Below are 21,214 nucleotides of genomic sequence, written 5' to 3' on the forward strand. Positions count from 1 at the left end.
ATAGATGAACGGTGCACTGTTGAGTCAGTTTGGTGTGACATAAGCACTGCGAAAGCAAAAATAAGAGCAGGAGTGTGTTATAGGCCTAATGACTCGAACGAGTACAATGAACAATTGTACAGAGAAATAGAGTGAGCTAGTAAATCGGAATGTCTTATAATGGGGGATTTTAACTTCCCAGATATTGACTGGAACTTGTGGGTTGGTCACTCACACACTAGAAAGCCTTTTGTGGATTTATTGGATGATTGTTTTCTGCAGGAGCATGTTTGAGAGGCAACCAGAGAAAGTAATACTCTTGATCTGGTTATCAGCAGTGATCATTCGTGTATTAAGAATTTGCAGATAAAGGAACCACTAGGTGGCAGTGATCACAATGTACTGATGTGGGATTTACTTAAACATTTAATTACCATCAGGGGTAAAGGAAAGGGTTTTTGCTTCTGTAAGGGTGAGTACAGTCGTCTCCGACAGTTTTTAAATTCTGTACAGTGGGATCAACTGACGATGTTACCAACAGTAAATTCTAAGTGGGAAGCATTCAAGGAATTAATCGTGGATGCTACTAAACATTTCATACTTATTAAGAAATACTGTTCAAGGTTTAGGCCAAAATGGTTATCTAATGAACTAATGAGACTCGTAACAGAGAAGAAAAATGAATGGGATGCATATAAATTATCAAGCGACTCAGAAGCCTATGGCAGATATAAGCTAGTCTGCAATCAGGTCACAAAAGAGGTTAAGCAGGCGAAGGCAGATTACGAGAAATCCTTGGAAAAAGATGCTAAGAAAAACAGCAAGGATTTCTTTACTTATATAAACTCTAAAAGGAAGGGGATGAATCTGATTGGTCCACTTGACATTGATGGTTTGACTGTGGATGATCCTGCTCAGATAGCAAACAAACTGAATGAGTATTTTGCATCTACATTCACACATGAGGAATTATTAAGGTTTGAAAATGGCAGAAGGTTATCAAATTGTAGCAGGATACTTAATGATTTTGTAATAACTGAGAGCAAAGTGGAGGAGAAATTGTTGAAGTTAAACATAAGAAAAGCACCTGGGGTGGATGGGATCTATCCAGTTATATTAAAGGAGACGGCAAAGCAACTAAGCAAACCCCTTAGCCATAATTATGAGAGCATCATTGGACTCAGGGGAGGTTCCCACGGACTGGAGATGCGCAAATGTATCCCCAATTCACAAAGGGGGATCAAAGGGTGACACGAGTAATTACAGACAAGTTAGTTTAACTTCTGTTCCGGGTAAAATAATGGAGTCACTGGTTAAAGAAGCATTGCAGGATCATCTAGACAAGACAAGGGTTATTGCTTTCGTAAAGGCGACTACGATGGTCTGAGACAGTATTTAAATTATATACAGTGCAACCAACTGATGATGTTACCAACAGCAAATTCAAAATGGGAAGCATTCAAAGAACTTATCTTGGGAGCTACTAGGTTTTACATACCAACTAAGAAATACTGTTCAAGGTTTAGTCCTAAATGGATGTCAGATGAACTAATGAGACATATGGCAGAGAAGAAAAGTGAATGGGATACATATAAATTAACACATGAAACACAAGCCTATGATAGATATAAGTTGATCTGTAACCAAGTTACAAAGGAGGTTAGGCAGGCGAAGGTAGATTACGTGAAATCTTTCGCAAGGGATGCAAATAAAAACAGCAAAGAGTTCTTTACTTATATAAACTCTAGAAGGAAGGGGATGAATAAGATTGGTCCACTTGATATCGATGGTTCAACTCAGGTTGCTAACAAACTAAATGAATATTTTGCATCGACATTCACACATGAGGAGTTATTCAGCGATGGGAATGCCAGAGGTGTATTCAACTCTGGCAGTAAGCTAGATGATCTTGCAATAACTGAGATTAAAGTGGAGGAGAAATTGTTGAAGGTAAACACAAGAAAGGCACCTGGGGTGGATGGGATCTATCCAGTTATATTAAAGGAGGCAGCAAAGGAAGTAAGCAAACCCTTAGCTATAATTATGAGAGCGTCTTTGGACTCTGGGGAGGTACCCATAGACTGGGGATGTGCAAATGTGACCCCAATTCACACAGGAGGATCAAAGGCTGACACAAGTAATTATAGACCTGTGAGTTTAACTTCTGTTCCAGGAAAATTAACGGAGGCACTGGTTAAAGAAGCACTGCAGGATCATCTAGACAAGACTTCAGTTATAGCTGGGACACAGCATGGTTTTGTAAAGGGTGAAGTCTTGCCTGACCAATTTAATTGGATACTATGATGCAGTCACAAAAGAACTGGATGCAGGGAATAACTTTGATATTATATATACTTGGATCTTAGAAAGGCTTTTGATACTGTTGCACATGGAAGACTGCTGCACAAATTGGAGCAGTGTGGCATTGGAGGCAAATTGCTGCTATGGATAAAGGGGGTGGTTGAGGGGGAGAAGACAGAGAGTGGTAATCAATGGACACTCCTCATCGAGGACTAATGTTATTATTGGTGTCCCTCAGGGTTCAGTGTTGGGTCCATTATTGTTTCTGTATTTATAAATAATATTGATGATAGTATATCAAGCTTAATGTCCAAGTTTGCACCCAATACAAAGGTTGGCAGGGTTGTTAAGGACACTACTGATGCTATGCTGCTGCAACAGGATCTGGAAAGGTTGAGCAGATGGGCTGAGAGGTGGCAAATGGAGTTTAATATTGACAAATGTAAAGTACTACATATGGGAAACAGCAACCCCAGAGCAATGTATCAACTCTGTGGTACTACACTGACAGTGGTAGAGAATGAAAAGGACCTGGGGGTAATTGTGCAGGCAGATATGAAGTTCTCTGAGCAGTGCAGACAGGCTGCAAGAGTAGCTCATGGTGTTTTGTCAATGTTATACAGGAATTTTTCTAGCAGGGATAAGGAGGTGATTATTCCCTTGTATAAGGCAATGGTCACGCCACACCTTGAGTACTGTATACAGGTCTGGAGGCCTCATTTCAAGAAGGATGTAGAGCTGCTGGAACGAGTACAGAGAAGGGAAACAAGATTAGCAAATGGAACAAATGGTTGCTCTTATGAAGAAAGGCTTAAGTTTTGCAAATTACAGTGTCTGGAGACTAGGCACCAGCGAGGTGATCTGATAGAGGTGTATAAAGCCTTGAATGGTTTGAGCATGCTCAATGCTGATGGGATTTTTTCTCTTGCTCAGAATAATCACCTGAGAGGGCATAAATTCAAATTGAGAAAAGACAGATGTAGGATAGATGTGTGGAAATTTGCCTTTAGCCAGCGGGTAGTTGGTTGGTGTAACAGACTTCCATCCCTTGTTGTGGAAGTTGATAGCCTAAATAAATTTAAGGCTCAGTCGGACAGGTATTTCGAATGAACGGAGAGGTGAAGTGGAAGGTTTTTTTTTTTTTTTTTTTTGGCTGATGCTGCATAAGCTTGCTTTCTTGCATCATATGCCTCTACTAATGCTAATGTCGCCAGAATGAAGCAGTTTCACCAAGTTGGGTGAGCATTCATCTGAACCATTCTGGATGAACACAGAGAATTTTTTCCTATGGGCTTTTGTACAATCAGGTATTGAGCCTAATGTACATATTTTCAATTCTGGGATTTTTTTTAAAACGGAAGTAGCATTTTCTGAGTCATTGATATATTTTTCTGGAAGAGGTCCCAGAAGAAGAATTTAAGACTATCAGGATTCACATAGTGGTTTGAACAAACAAATTATCTGTTTGTTCAGTACCAAAGCTACCACCCACAATGGAGCTCAAATGGGATGCCACTGCCCAGCAAGCAATAACTGTGCTTGGGAGCAGGCCACCAGCCTGAATCTTGTCCCTGAGGCCATGAAAAGGAGCATGGCATTGGCATGGTTGACCCTTGCAGGTGAATCCACTAACCAATTGATCCTGGCCAAACCATCCAGTAACAACTGTCTTGTCAAAGCAAGGGCCAAATTGGTGTGTTGAAGCTAGGTCCCTCAAACACCAGGATCCCCCTTTTTGAGTTTCCAAATGGAAACTCAAAAAGGGGGGTCACAGCACATGGCAAACACACTAGATTCCTATGGTGTTAGTCTGGAATCTTCACTGTGGGCATTGGATCCCAGCGATGTTAATTTGGAGGATCAGCAGTGCCACTGGGAGGTCCACTACTCATTTTGTTTGGAGGAATTCTTCAAACCTCTTCAAAATGGCGCTGTAGTTATTGAATATCACAGGGGGTGGGTGAAGAAAGAGAGAGAGAGAGAGAGAGAGAGAGAGAGAGAGAGAGAGAGAGAGAGAAAGGTTTTCCCAAAGTTACTGCAGGTTTTTCCACCCACAAAATGCAAATCAGCCTGTGAACACATGTTACACAGACAAAGGGGAGGGAGGATCCATATTTCGATTAATCAATTAATATGAGTGGGAAATGACTAGAGAAAAAAAAGAGGGATGCATCCCTGTAGAGAGGTGCAGTTGTGAGGTAATTATATTTTATCAACATTCAAGGACACTTTCAGAATAACTTCCAAAAATGTATTCAAAGGGGCGGGCAGTGGAAGATTAACCCAATTACTCTCAGTGTTATGGAGTCTAAAAGATGCATTTCAAAATCATCCTCAGTAGTACTCAGGTTTCATCAACCTGATAATTTGTTATGATTTAGTCACACAGGAGTAGGATGCAAGAAACAGTTCTGACACTACATGTTTAGACTTTAGCAAAGCAGCTGACATTGCACAAAATGAGTTCCCAATAGTAATGGATTCCATACAGTTCCTAATAGATTCCAGTTTGCTGAACAAGCTACAGTCTAATGAGGTTGAGGGAAAAATCCTGGGATCGACTGACAGGATGGCTGATGGACAGTACCTGTCTATCAGCCATATATAACTGGTGTTCCTTGAGGTTCAATGCCTGGGCCATAAGTTTTAATAAGGACAAATGTAAGGTTTTACATTTAGGAAACAGTAATCAAGGGGAAACTTATACATTAGGTGGGATAGAGCTGAATGGCATGAATTAGGAAAGAGATTTCAGTGTTTTGACAGTCTGAATATGAAGGTTAGCATGCAATATAAGCAGATGACCAGGAAGGCACACTTTTTTTTTATCAATTATTTACTGCTCTTTTTCATCAAGGGGAAAGGGGGTTATAATTCAGTTTTATAGGTGAATGGCTAGACAGCATTTGGAATACCGTTTGTGTTCAGGTGTGCAGGCTATGTTTGAAAAAAAAAACAATAAGCTTCAAGAGTTTAATGATGGATGATTGTATAGTGCCAACAGCAAAGAAGAGTCCATATGAGGAGAGGTTACAAAGGTGGATTACAGCATGGGGAGCAAATTGAATGACGTAATTTACATACTAAAATGGGAAAGGAAAGACAGAGGGCATAAATATAAGCCATGAGGAAACTAATAGACTAAATGTAAATTTCCCGGGACAGTTTACATTTGGTTAGCATGTTACTGACCAGCTGAGGGTAGTTGATGTTGAGAGTCTGGTGTAATTTAAGGGAGACTGGATAAAGTATCTTCTGAAGGTGGGAAGAGTACGATAAAGAGTTTTTTTATAGACTTTTTTTTAAAGTTTGTGCAGCCAAAGCATAGCTTCCTTGAATCTTATGGTCTATACCAGTGGTATCCAACCTTTTCCTGTACAGGGGCCATATCTGAAGTAAGATTTGTTTCACAGGCTGCAATGAGTGATTTGTGAAATTTTAGTGTGTTAGTTTCCATATATAACATGTAACAAGATACATTCCATATATCTTGTTACATGTACAAGGAAGTTTCTGTTTTCATGTTACTGTTTTTTTATTTTCAGGCTATATATAAAAAATGCAAATTCCAAACAATTTTATATGCAACAAATCTATGTCAGTGATTTTTATTTTTGATTTTATTAAAATTATAAAAATATGGCTTACTTTTAATAAAGCTAGGGAAGGATGTTACGTGGTTGTTTTCCATTAAGATTATTACTATATTCAATACCACTCTTACACCATGTAAATTAATAATATAGTTTATTAAGCTTTTCGCCTAAATTACTATACATTAAGGTGATGTTTCAGGTATCTTACTGATCATCAGACCATGCTGTTGGGGGGAACAAAATTATATTAATTATATAATTGTAATAATGGCATTTGTAATCGTAATTTTGGTAATTGTAATATTGGTAATTTTATTTTAATATATTCAAATTTGTAACCATTTCTAGTTTTCCCAACAGCACGGTCTGATGATGGGTATTGGTAAGATACCTGAAACGTCACCTTAATATAGATTTGTTTAGGCAAATAGCTTAAGAAAACTATATTATTAATTTCACGTGGTGTAAGGGTGGTATTGAATATAGTAAATAATCTTATTGACTTTTGTTTTTTTTTAAAAATACATAATTTTTTCTTTAAATGCTCACTTTAGAAAATTTACAACCTGAAAAGGATCACTGCTTTTGAATATTAAGATGGATAACTAAATATAATGATACGCCTAAAATTGAAAATATTCGAAAATTTTATTAAGTACAAGACACAACCACATTTACTGAACAAAACATTTAATGAGAAAATACTGATAATTGACAAAATTTAAAATGCTGTTTTAGTTCAATTTCTGCACGGGGCCATATAAAAATAATTCTCGGGATATAACTGGCTTGCAGGCTGTAGGTTGGACGCCATTGGTCAATGCTAACAATGCTCATCATGATTATTTGCAAGTTGTTTGAAGGAAATGGTCTGTCAGCCTCATTTGTTTTTAATTTTATGTATTTCATTTGAATTCATTTATAAAAGAGTTACTTGCACACATATGCAAGTACTCTCAATTAGGGACATTTTACAGGGTACTGATAGAGAATATTACATGGATAGAAACAGCCCCAATCCCAATTTGAGAGAGAAGGCAGAAAAACAAACAAAAATGTATCTTTTAGATGGCACAAAAATCAGTCGAAAAAAACTTTCATGTTTTATTTCATAACAAAAATTAAAGTTTTAACAGCAATTTTTCGGCAGATGGTCATGTGTCACATGGAAAGGGCCTGCAGGTTGCCTATCGCTGTATGAAACGAAAAACATATATAACGAAAGTCACTGATTTGTACCATCATAAATTTATATCTTGTCAATAAATGTTGTGTAGGTAAATGAACCAGTGACACTGTTGGCAAGTGGTTGAAACAATATCATGGTCATCATAACTGTATAATAGTCACTTAAAATGACTATGATAAAAGACAAGGTCAAAAATAATTTAGTACCTTGGTATTGTTACATGTCATGCATGCTGCAATACCTCTTTGAAGAGGCCGGAATGTAGCTAAGACTGTTTCTTTCCTTAAAATGGTGAGCAAGAATGCTAGAAGTTCTAAAGCAGTACAGATATTACCATAATTAGGCTGTGGAGTATCCTATGGAAATAAGAAATAAAAAGAATAAATACCACATGAAAAAATACAGAAGAATATTATAGTAAGCATATAAAATTGAGAAGTAAAAATTCTTTTAAATTCTAATGTTAAAATACTGGTAGAATGAATTCACATTTCAATAATACATAGTATACTTAAACTATTGCAGATGCAGTAAATATATATAGGTAATTGGTTCATAAACTTTATGAACCACTTCCTTTGGTAATATCACTTTTGTAAAATCAATGTATTTAAGTTAAAAAAAAAAAAAGGCTATTAATGACTGATGCTTCATTAAGTGAAATTAGAGATTAGGAAAGTATAATACAAAATTTAAATTTCAATCCACTTATAATATTATTGGCTTGATTTGATGTCATAATGTTCTATCCAAAATTCGTTTTAAAATAGAAATGTAAGAGAATTCAAAATTAAGATATCAAACAAAATTGTAGATTCTTTCAAGTGCTAAATTATATATATACAAGGGTACTAGGAAAGTTTTGCAATATGACGCAACAATGAATCACAGGAAGCTGCTTGTTTATGCATGTTCAGACATGTTCATACGTGCATAGTAGCCGCCGCGCCAAGTCGAGGGGCTCAGTTATTCATTAGTAGTGAGAGTGTAAAGTGCTTGCGATGGCATCGTGGTCACGAAATGAGATAAGGACAGTTTTGCGGTATAATTTCGTGAGTGGTTTAACCAGAGACCAGTGCTTAGAAGAAATGACTCTTGCACTAGATGATGATTGTCCACATCGTACAACGATATTCAGGTGGTATAGAGAATTCCAAAGGGGAAATTTCACTCTGGAGGATTCTGAGAGACCGGGAAGGCCACGAACGTCAGTTGCGGAGGAAAACGTTACTGCTGTGAGGAAAATGCTTGACGAAAACAGGCGAGTGACCTACCAACAGATATAGGATACTTTGGGCCTAAATGCACCAGCAATTCGTTCGATTCTGCAAGATCATTTGAACGTGAAGAAACTTTGTTCTCTCTGGGTGCCGCATCAACTGACTGAAGAGCAGATGACACGATGTGTGACTTGGTGCCGGGAGACGTTAAAAAAGTTTGATAAGGGACAATCTCGGTATGTGAACAACATCGTGACAGGTGACGAGACTTGGCTGTACTATTACGATCTGCCGACCAAGGCTCAAAACAAAGTTTGGGTCTTTGATGATGACGACACACCCGTAATTGTCAGAAAATCCCGATCTGTAAAGAAGAAAATGATAGCTGTATTTTTCAAATCGAGTGGAATTGTGGAACGTGTCGTTTTGGAAACGAAGAAGACAGTCACAGCTAAGTAGTATACTGAACAATGCCTGCCTAAAGTCATTGGATCTATGAAGAACCTGCGGCCAAAGTCAAGAATGGACACCTAGTACCTCCATCACGATAATGCTCCAGTTCACCGCGCCAAAGCCTGCACCGAATATTTGACCACGACAGGACTGAAACTTCTCGAGCACCCTCCCTCAGTCCAGACCTTGCTCCCTGCGACTTTGCACTGTTCCCGCATGTGAAAATCAAGCTAAAAGGGAGGCGGTTTTCCAGTGATGAGGACCTTCTACGGGCTTGGGACAACGAGTGTGCTTTACTCCCTAGTGAAACTTGGCAGAACTAGTTTAAAGATTGGTTTCGGAGGATGGAGAGGTGTATTGAATGTAGAGGAAATTACTTTGAAAAAATTAAATAAACAAAACTGTATTGCAAAACTTTCCTAGTACCCTTTGTATATATGATAAATATATATATTTAAATTAATATACATTTAACATAGTGGCGAATAAAGTTTACCATTTGAAAAAAATTGAAATTTGAATATTCTCAATGAAAACAATAAACGTTTTTATATACTATTCATAAAATGTGGCTAATAAAATGTGGTTAGAAAATTTCTTTCTTGAAAATGAAAATCAAAAAACTACTACCTACTAATTAACAAACATTTAACTTCAACAGAAATATCTATGAATTTTTTGGTAATTATTCAAAGTGGTCATCTTACTGAACCTATGATAATTTAAATACAGTACTACATTAATATAATTTACACTAATGACATAAATATCAACAGAACAAAAATAAAACATTGCTGTTCATATAAAAAATATCATATAATTAAAACATCAGCTCAATTAGTTTTAGCCATAGGTGCAAGGTAGCCCGAGGGAAAAAAAAAAATTCAGCAAAAAATAAATAAATAATTTAAAAAAAATAACAAACAACAAAATAAAATGAACTATCTACATGTCCCTCTCCTCCTTTAGGTACCTATCCAGCTAAGCTCTTAATTACTGCATGCTATCAACTTCAACCACCCAAGGAGGCAACTTATTCCAGTACTTATTTGAGGATTTATAGTATGACTGTTTTCTACAGCAGCATTTTAGAGAGGCAACAAGAGGGTGTAATATTCCTGATCAGATTATTTCTGCATTAAGAATCTGCAGATAAAAGAACCACTAGACGGCAGCGATCACATTGTATTGACATGAGATTTACTTAAAACATGTAAGTTGGCATCAGTTGGATAATTTTGTTATATATTATAATTAACTTATAACTTTTAAGTGTAAAGGTATAGCTTAATACATAAAATGAAAACTTGAAGCATATGGTATATGTAAACTTGTCTGTAATCAAGTCACAAAGGAAGTAAGGAAGGAAAAGACAGATTACGAGAAATCGTTAGTGAATGATGCAAAGAAAAACAGCAAAGACTTCTTTACTTATGTAAACACAAGAAGGAAGGGGATAAATCAAATCGGTCCACTTGATATTGATGGTTCAAATATTGATGATCCTGCTCAGGTTGCTGACAAACTGAATGAGTACTTTGCATCTACATTCACACATGAGAAATTTTGCAGGGAAGTGGAGGCCAGAAGCTTTTCAAACTCTAACAGGGAGCTAGCTAAATGATTTTATAATATGAGAGCTGTTTGTTTGTTTTTGATTTATTGGTGCATTAGCGTCTAAGGCTATTATGCGCCAAGACATAGTTATATAGGTTTAAAAAATAGATACAGTACATAAATAAATTCTGGTAACCCTTGAAAAAAAGGTTACCGCTTCATAAGTCATATAGTGGTTAAAAGCAGTATACTTATTAAAAATATATATATATATATATATATATTCAGAATTTTATATACATTTATATAAATTAATACAGTGGAAAAATTTAAAAACAGTTGACATGTCATTGTTAGATAAAATTGGACTGATTGTATAAGGCTCAGTCAGATGGTTAAAAGTGGTAAAACGAGTGTTTCTAAAATTGGACTAACTGAGAGCAAGGTGGAGGAGAAATTTTTGAATTTAAACATAAGAAAGGCACCTTGGGTGGATGGGATTTATCCAGTTATATTAAAGGAGGCTGTAAACCCTTAGCCATAATTATGAGAGCATCCTTGGATTCAGGGGAAGTCCACACAGACCGGAGATGTATCCCTAATTCAAAAAAGGCAATGAAAGGGAAACACATTATTACAGACCTGTTAGTTAAGTCTGTTCCATGGAAAATAATGGACACACTGGTAAAAAAAAAAAAAAAAAAAAGTAATGCAGGATCATCTAGACCAGGGATTCTCAATGGGGGCAAAAAATCATGGGTATTACAATGGTTTGTTGCCCTCCAAAGTTCATCCCTACCCAATGAAATCTTATTCCTTAATATTTAATTTCTCTCATTGGGTTTTCTTTTCCCCTGAGACAACTGATTTTTAACATATAGGTATATTATTTTAGTAGTGAGTGAGAAATTTTGATAAAAGAAAGATAATGGGTGTGATTTAATTCAATTACCTTTGCTTTTCATTGGCACTAAATGGCTAAGTGCTTTCAGAAGTAATATCCCCACAATCCCTAGCATTTGCACATTTCAAACAGCTGCAACCTTGGCAGCAGCATGGTTGGTGTGATTTATTTATTTATTCCTTTGTTTCATTGGTCAATATATGAGACATGGATGAGATGAGGAAATGTTTCAATTTATTGTTTCTACTTTCTAAGAGCAACAATTAGTATTGAATTATTGTTTCTTCATGGAAGTTGTTTATTTTTGATCCACAGTGCTTTTGTGAGTGAACTGAGCTATGAGAGTTAAAATAAAAACACATATTTTATTTCGTTGTAGTTATTCAGCCCATCATGAATCATGTCAAGTGCTGAAAAGAAAAAGTGTCAACAGTGTCATGCGTAATAGTTATTTTCAAATAAGGCTATGAAGCCATCAAGACTTTTAGATCACTTAAAAGGAAACATCCCGATAAAGCTGGATGGAATAATGGAACGGTTGCATCTTATAAAGTTGCAGAAAGCATTGCAAAAACTGGTAGTGCTCACACAGTTGCTGAAACTGTTATATGACCCATTAGAGACTATAATTTCAACAGATGTATCAAAATCCTTCCAGTATTTTAAAAGCATTGTCATCGAGTAACGATTCAATGAGATGTCAATTATCATTGAAGAGTAGCTAACTGACAAGCTAAAAACGAGAAAATTTTCTATCCAAATTGATGAATTCACAGTTACCGACAATAAGGCCCTTCTAATGGCATAAGTTTGTTATTTCGATGATGACTGTAAATGGCAAGAAAAGATGTTTGTAAAATCTATAAAAACTGACTGTACTGGGCATCCATTTTTGCTGCTGTAAAAACATGTTTTGATGAAAAACAAATACCATTGGAAAATTTGGTATCCTGTGCCACTGATGGAGCTACCTCCATCATTGGAAGACAAAGGTTTTATAGCCCACCTAAAGTATGTCCTGAAGTTCTTGCAATATACTGCATTGTGCACTGATATCATCTGGTTACAAAAAAATTTAGTCCAGTTCTTTATCAATCTCTCAGTATAGTTATTAAAACCATCAATAAAATAAAGTCACATAGCAAATATGATTGCCTTTTCAGAAAATTGTGTTGATAATGAAGGACAGTATGCGAGGCTTCTTTTACATAAAGAAGTTAGATGGCTTTCTAAAGGAAACTGTCTAACAAGGTTTTTAAACTTTTTTGATATGATAATTAGTTTTATAGAAAGGGAAAGAGACAGAGATTTAGCAAAGAGATACGCAAACACAAAAAAACATATACTATATGGCTTGGATTTTTTGAAAACTTAATGAAGAATCACTTCAACTTCAAGGGAAGTTAAATACGGTGATAGACTGCAAATGCGTATTAAAAGCCTTCACTGAAAAACTGGAAATATTTGAAAACAATTAATGAGAAAACAATTTCATGGTATGCAAGAGTTAGCTGAAATCAATGAATCTCTTGCAGAGAATAATTTTTAGAATTATTCAGATCATTTGTGTTGTCTAAAAGGTGAAATGAAAAATAGATTTTCATATTTATTTTCTTTTGATGTTAAATCTAATTGGATGCGATGTCGGGTCTGCTTGTGAAGAAATTCAAGAACTCGTTGAATTAAAATGTAACAAAAAATGCAAATATAAATTCGAAAAAGGTGGACTTGCTGAGTAGTGGGGAGCAAAATAACAACTTTATCCAACAATGTGGTCTGAAATGGCCAAAGTATTTTTGTTTTCCAATGTCTTATATGATAAAAGTGGTTTTAGTTCGGTAAATAAAATATTAACAAAGGAAAGAAACAGAATTCATATACACGAAATAACTGACTTACGTAACATTTGACTTTATGTAAGTTTTTGTCGGCCAGTGCAAACTGAAAAAAATTATGAAAACATATTTTGCATCTGTAGGGATAAATGGAGGTATTGTGAAAATATCATACTGTGAACCCAATAACATATTGTTTCTTCTTCTTCTTTTTTTTGTAATTTGTTCCAAGTCCTTGGAAGTTGAAAATTTCACTATATTACTAAGCTATTTATCTTTCTAAAAGGTCATATTTATAATGGAAATTGCATTACTTTCATTGTTATCATAGGTTCCTGTTATAAGAATTAATTTTGAATGCCTCTGTGGTATTTTTCTAAAGCAAGTTTCTGGAGGTCACGGTGAAAAAAATAATAAAAAAAAATTGCATTTTCCAGATGATTGGGCTTTGCTTTTCTGTTGGCACAATCTATAATAAGTGGGTAGTAAACTCGATTTTATTGCATTTGCGATAATCCCGACAACTGGAATTCTGTGGGTTTTTACATTACGGTATTATGGTGAAATGAGTTCCCCTTCACTGAAATCTTCAATCATATAAAAAACAAACTTTCAGAAACTTCTCTTCATCCCTATTTACACATTACAATGATGAAGGGAAAGCTACCAACAAAACGAGCAAGTGCTGGCAGTGCCAGGAAAGGAAACAAAATTGGTATAGAAATGAAAATGATTAAGAAGTATGAAGCAGGACAAAGTTTGTCATCTATTGCAAGGGAATTAGGTCTTGCTGCTTGAACAGTGAATACTTCTTTATGGGACAGTGCACATATAAAAGAACATGTCAAATGATCAACACACTTAAGATAAACAGTGATCACAAAATGGCAATCAGGTGCTATATCGAATATGGAACAGCTGTTAATATGGATGGAAATTCAGATTTAGAAGCAAGTACCCCGAGTCCAATGGCTATTCAAACAAAAGCAAGAAGTATTTATGAAGATATTAAGCATAAGTACGGCAAACCCCAAGCCAAGTTCGTGGCAAGAAATGGGTGGTTTAATAGGTTCAAGCATCACACTGGTTTCCAAAACATTCAAGTAATCAGTGAAGTCGCCAGTGCAAATTCTGCAGCTGCAGAGAAATTTTGTGATGTTTTTGAAAAAATTATTGACGAAGGAGGCTATTCAATGGAGCAAATTATTAACATTGACGAGACTGCTCTGTATTGGAAAAAAATGTCGGATTGAACATACATTACCAAAGAGGAAAAGACAATGCCAGGTTTCAAGGCTTCAAAAGATAGGGCCACGCTCTTGCTTGGGTCTAATGCAGTGGGAGATTGCAGATTAATATCACTGCTAGCGTACCATTCTGGATATCCTCGTGCATTTAAGGGCATCAATAAAGCCACCCTACTTGTGCATTTCCGATCGAACCAGAGAACATGGATAACAATATCTCTCTTTGAGGATTGGTTTTAATGGTGCTTCATTCCAAAGGCTGAAAAATATTGTTAAGACAACAATGTTCCTTTCAAGATTTTGCTTCTATTAGATAATGCTCCTGTACATCTTACACACCTAGACGATTTCAATTTGAACGCGAGAGTCACATTTCTACCATCAAATACGACTTCACTCATCCAACCTATGGATCAGCGTGTTATTTCGAATTTAAACACATGTTACTGTATTTACGCACAGCGTTTGCTCAGGTATTGTCTGCAGTAGAAGTGAGAAAAATTTTACGTTAAGAGACTTTTGGAAATCTTACAATATTTACCACACCATCTTAAACATTAAGGCCTGCACCGAAATTACTAAAAGTTGTTTATTGGCGAATGGAAGAAAATATGTCCACGGCACGTAAAAGGCTTCAAAGGGTTTGAAAAAGACAAATTGTATGAAGAGGTTACAGATAAGATTGAAAAGGATGCAGAGCTACTTCAGTTGGAGGTTGTTGCCAAAGACATGGAGGAGTTAATAGAGGAAGAAGAGAGGGAATTATCTAACTAAGAACTTATTGACTTGCAGGCAGCGATAACGAAAGAAGAAAATGCGGACGAAGCTCAAGATGAGCCAAATGGGGAGCCGAGACGCTTCATAACCTGAGAGATGGCAATGGCATTTTGTGAAATTGCATCGGCAATGGCGAGATTTGAGAAGATGGATCCTGACAGAGAATGAGTCTTAAAAGTTAACAGAGGGGTGAATTGTATGCTTCCTTGCTACAAAGAAATTTACGATGAAAAAAAAAATTGAATAAATACAATAAATAATTCTATTTACATTTTCGTTGAACATTTCTTTTTTTATTCAATCAATTCAGCGAGCACAGTTGCGGGTGCCGCACAACATGGGGGAAATTCAGACTTATGTAAAACCCAACTTACATAGCGCTATGTAAACGCATACCTTATGTTAATCGGGCAGTGGCTGTAAGTTCAAGAGGAGCCATCAGAATTAAACTTACTAACATCATGCTGAGCACTGAACTTTCAGCTAAGAAGCATCAGGCTCAGGGTTTGTTTGTTGTTTTGGTTTTTAGGAGCATTAGCAACTAAGGCCATATTGCTCCGGGATATGCGGTGGTCATTCCCTGACCTTTCCGCATCCTCCGTATTTGGTGGTGACGGGCTCGAACCCCGGTCTAATCAAGAAGCGTGTGCTACGCACTGCTGCTCCTTCCCACCTGGCTACGGAGGCGCCCAGGCTCAGGGAACCCATTGAATCAAAAGAGGAAGTATAACGTATTTTCTTGTTTAAAATTTCATGGGGACGATTAGGAAAAAAATTGTCTAAAAAGCCCCTTATGGGGCGATAAATAAAAAAAGGTTGAGAAACATTGATATAGACATTCAGGAAAGCTTTTGATATTGTTGTACATATTATACTTCTGTACAAATTGGAGCAGTGTGGCATACAGTGGAATTGGAACAAAGGGCTTATTGAGTGGGAGAAGACAAAGTGATTATCACTGTACACTGGTCGTCATGCACTGTTATTGGAGTGACCCAGGTTTTGATGATTGGCCCATTGTTGTTGTTTATATTTATCAATGATAATGATGAAGGCACATCAAGCTTAAATTTTTTTTTTTTTTTTTTTTTTTTAATGTAAACCCCAAACACAAGAGGTATTAGAACCTATAGTACTTAGTACTGTGCTTGGGTTGGAGGCTGAGAAAAAGAAGATATTTGTTGACATTGGACTTGAATTTCTGTAGATTGTAATTTTCAGGAAATACGTATGAAGGAAGGTTGTTCCAGAAAACAGCAGTTGAATGAATAAATGAGGAAGATGAAAAGTTGGTTCTGTGAGTTTGAAATTGGACAGTAAATGGATGTTGGCTGGTGGTGGCACGTGTTCGGACTGTTTTGAAAGAGAGAGAGAGAGAGAGCGGGAATTATAGAAGTCGATTCAGAAGAGTGCCCATGGAAATATCTGTAGAAGAGGCATGCAGCAGAAACAGTACATCTATGAGACAGCGAGTCGAGAGAGACTGTTAGAGATGAATCATTAATTTACCTAACTGCCCTCTTCTGAACGGAATCAAAAAGCCTGAGAGAGGTTTTGGGGGCACCACCCCAGGTGTAGGAACAATATTCCATGGTAGGGCGGATTTTCGATTTGTACAGAGTGAACTGCTGTTTGGCAGAAAGGTAACGCCGAGAGCGAAAGAGAAAACCAAGTTTTTTAGATGCAGAGGAAGCAATATTTGTAATGTGCTTGTGCCAAGAGAGATTAGACGTCAGGTTAATCCCCAAAAGAGATATATCATTTTGCCTAGAAATTGGAATGTCGCCAAAGATAAGCATAGGAGCAGAAGAATCCTTTTTTTTGCGAGATTTAAGACAAGACTGAGTTTTAGAAGGGTTGAAATCAACTAAGTTGTCTTTACCCCACTGGAGAATTACCTAGAGATCAGCATTTAAGGAATTGGTAGCAGATTTTCAAGAAGTTGAAGCTGAGCAGGGCAAGGTTTCTCAAAATGGAAAGTGGAATGCAATGTGCTATCATCGGCAAAACTATGGATAGGATTTCCAGTCAATGGAAGAAGGTCATTAATATACAAGAGGAAAAGAGTGGGGGGGGGGTGAAGGAGACTGAGCCTTGCGGGACACCGGCATTAGTGGAGAAGTTAGAAGACAGAGAGCCATCTACCATCACCATCAGTGAGCGATCAGAGAGAAAACTGGATAACCAATTACAAAAAACAGTTGGCAAACCATAAGATGAAAGCTTGTTTAGAAGACCTTTATGCCAAACACGATCGAAAGCCTTTGAGATGTCAAGAGCAACTGCTTGTGTTCCACTGAATTAGTCCATCAATGGGCAACATAAGCCAGAATAACACCAGTGGATCGACACTGACGGAATCCACACTGGCGATCGTTGATCAGACGGAAGGTTTCTAGGTAGTTTAAGAGTTGTTGGTTAATTGATTTCTCCATTACTTTAGAAAGAGTAGAAGTAATTGCAATGGGACGATAATTGGATGGGAGGGATTTTCACCCTTTTTTAGGAACTCGCTGGACACGAGCAAATTTTCAAGCAGAAGGAAAAACACCTTTGGAATAAGAAAGTGAAAAAAGGAGGCAAAGAACAGGAGTGAGTCCAGGAGCACAGGTTTTGAGAACAAGTGGAGAAATACCATCGGGACCTGGACCTTTCTTAGCGTCAAAATCCTTATGGCATCCTTTTGATGGAAGACCACAGGAGGCATTGAATGGAGCGTGTTGGGAATGGTGGGAGGTGTTTTACCAAGATTATTAATACATGAGTTGGAAGAAAAATGGGATGCTAGCAGGTCAGCTTTATCCTTGGCTAAAGTGACAACAGAACCATCTGGTTTTGAGAGAGGTGAGAGCAGAGATGGGCAAAAGTTGCGGCCAATAGCTTTGGCAAGAGACCAGAATGCTCGGCTATCATTAGGGCAAGAAGCAAGTTTTCTACTCTTAGCCTGTTCAAACTCTAGTTTGGACTGATTAATAACTGCTTTACAATTGTTGCGAGCTTTGGTGTAGGCAGAAAAAGAAACTGAAGAATGAGAAACAAGCCAATTATGATATGCAATATTCTTCTCTTGAACAACCTTAGCACATTTATTGGAAAACCAAGATTTAGACATAGGACGAGATTTTAAAGTGGGAGTGTGGGATAAAGAATTCCATTCCTGCAAGGATAATTTCACTGACACGATCTGAGCAAACGTTGACATCAAAAATTTTGAAACAGTAATTCGACCATGGAAACGAAGAAAAGAAATCTCGCAGGTCATTTCGCATTCTTGTAATGGCAAACAATACGAGATTGGGAATAGCCATGAGATAAAGGCTCCATTGGAGAAGAGAATCACCAAGTTGTGAACTGAGGTGCCTAAAGGACCTCTTCACTTCGAACGTGTTCTTACAAGGGTTGTTTGTGAGAAAAAGATCAAGTTTGTAGGCTGTATGGTTAGGATTGTCTGGTATTCTTGTAGGTAGATGAATGATCTGTGCAAGCTCATTAGTAATTGCAAAAGCCTCAGCATCTCAACCAGCTGGGTCGGTGTGACTAGAAAATGGAAGCCAGCAGGAGTTGTGAACATTAAAATCACCAAGGAAAATTACCTCACTGTTAGGAAAGTTGGACTGGAGAAAGTCAAGTTGCAAAGAAAGGAAGCCAAAGAGCTCCAAGTGATTAGTGGAGTTGGGAGAAAGGTAGAGACAACAGATGAATTTGACATAATGAGGTAGAGAGATTTTAAGCCAGAGAAGATCGAAAAGAGGAGATTCCAAATTACCAAGTCTCTGACGGGGAATATCGGAACGGACATATGCACAAGTACCAGCTTTCAGGCGAAAGGAATCATACAGTGAATAATTTGGGCAACTGAGATGAGCAGTAGTTGAATCAGCCGATAACTGAGATTCTGTCAGAAAAAGTACATGGGGTTTGGCAGACTGCAAGTGGAAATGGACATGGTTGAGATTAGAATTGAGACCACTTATATTTGTGAAATGTATTAGGAAGTGTTTAATGTCCAAATTTGCAGATGATATAAAGGTTGGCAGGTTTGTTAATGAGATAAATGACAGTATGCCATTGCAAGGATTGCAGGATCCAGAAAAGGCAGCTGAGAAATGGCAATTGAAGTTTAACTGTCAAATGCAAATACTGCATATGGGTAGCAGTAACCCCAGAGTAACATATCAACTGTGTGATACTACACACAGGGTAATGAAAAATGGAAAAGACCTGGGGTAATTGTGCAGTAGAATATGAAGTTCTCTCAGAATGCAGACTGGTTGCCAGGTCAGCTCACAGGGTTTTGTCAATGATTTTCAGGAATTTGCTAGCAGGGATAAGGAGATGATTAATCTGTTGTATAAGGCAATGGTCAGGCCACATCTTCAGTACTGCATACAAGCGTGTAGAGCTGCTGCAACATGTACAGAGAAGGGCAATAAGATTGGTGAGGGTAACAAAGGGGTGGTCTTGCCAAGAAAGACTTCAGTTCTGAAAATTGCAGCATCTGAAGACTAGGCTCCAGTGAGGTGACTTGATTGAGGGGGTTCAAGGCTTTGAATGAGCTTGCTCAAGGAGCAAGCTCATTGCTGATGGGATTCTTTCTCATCATACACATATGGGGGGGCACACAAATTCGAATTAAGAAGAATGGCTGCAGAATAGATGTGCTGAAGTTTGCCTTTAGCCAGCAGGTAGTTGATAGGTTAAATAAATTCAAGGAAGAACTAGTCAAACTACTGGAAGGAATGAATAGGTGAAATGGGAAGTGATTTTTTTTTGGCTGATGCTGCGTAAAGCTTGCTTTCTTGCATTATTTGCCACTACTAATGGTAATGCCAATATCTCTCATAGGCATCTGTATCACCAGATAATTTATATGCATCCCATGCATTTTTCTTCTCTGCAACATTGTCAGTTGGTCCATTTGTATAGAACTTAAACTGTCTGAGATCACTGTAGTTGTCTTTACAAAAGCAAAAACTCTTCCCTTTATTCATGATGTTGGTTACATCTTTAGGTAAACTTCATATCAATACACTGTGACCACTGCCACCTAGTGGTTCCTTTTTTATCTGCAGATTCTTAATGCATGAATAATCACTGCTGATAATCAGATCAAGAGTATCACTCTCACTTGTTGCATCTCTAAAATGCTTCTGTAGAAAACAGTCATCCAATAAATCCACAAAAGTCTTTCTAGTGTGCGAGTGACAATCCGCAAGTTCCGGTAAATAGCTGGAAAGGTAAAATCCTCCATTATTAGACATTTTTATATTTCTAGCCCACTATTTCTCTGTACAGTTGTTTTTTGTACTCTTCAGGGTCATTAGACCTATAACACACTCCTACTCTCATTTTTGCTTTCTCAGTACTTATGTCACCCCAAACTGACTCAATATTCCACTTTCAACATGTGTCGACTAGATGTATTATCTTACATTTTGTGCTTCCTAACTAAGAGCATAACCTTTTCCCTCCCCTCTTATGATGTCTGTCATTTTTGTACACACTGTATACTCCATATTCCAATTCTACATCCCTTATATCCGAGTGAAACCAAGTCTGATATCTCAACAATGTCTGCAATTTGATGACGATAAGCACTTCAAATTCATAAATTTTAATCACAATGCTCCTAGCACTGGTATATATGCAACTGTTCTTGCTCTTATTTACCTTTTTCATGATGATCCACAGCAGGCCTTGAAATTCTCAGCACCTTGCTTTCCAGGTACACGTTGCAATAGAAACAGGGCAAGAATCACTCACCTCTGCCTGCAGCTATTGTTAATCTATTAGTCTGCTTATCCCCCCCCCCGAACTAGCAGTTTTCCTACCCTCCTAATGCTGCCTTAATATTATCAGTAAATATTCTTGAACCTTTTCTATTGAAGTGTACAGCAGCCCCATCCCTGTAGAAAATTCTACCCCATGAGCCTTGCACAATCTCTCCAGCTCTGAATTTAATGATAAGGCATTGATTATATACTCGCTCAACTTGTGCCTGGGCAGAATTTCAGGCACTTTCAAATTCAACCCGAACTCGTGAATTTTCTCCAACATTATCCCTGTTCTTGTTAAGGAAGTCAGTAGTGGTGTTCTACAGTATTTGTTACTTGGCCTTTTATTATTTTTAATATTTATTAGATACAAACATAGGTA

The 21,214-nt window shown here is 37.2% G+C and overlaps 1 protein-coding gene across 6 annotated transcripts in view; it reads right to left on the reverse strand.

Annotated features, from left to right (window-relative positions):
* Positions 1-21,214, reverse strand: part of Nipped-A (Transcription-associated protein Nipped-A) — a 1,216,281-nt gene that overhangs the window by 480,572 nt on the left and 714,495 nt on the right. For all 6 annotated transcript variants that reach the window (XM_090382460.1, XM_090382459.1, XM_090382462.1 and 3 more), the window contains one exon: positions 7,272-7,421. In XM_090382460.1, coding sequence (XP_090238586.1) covers positions 7,272-7,421 — 150 coding nt within the window. The remainder of the gene's footprint in view (positions 1-7,271; positions 7,422-21,214) is intronic.

This window comes from Mastigoproctus giganteus, chromosome 10, assembly GCF_048544385.1.
Source record: "Mastigoproctus giganteus isolate SK-2022 chromosome 10, ASM4854438v1, whole genome shotgun sequence".
Lineage (NCBI taxonomy): Eukaryota > Metazoa > Arthropoda > Arachnida > Uropygi > Thelyphonidae > Mastigoproctus > Mastigoproctus giganteus.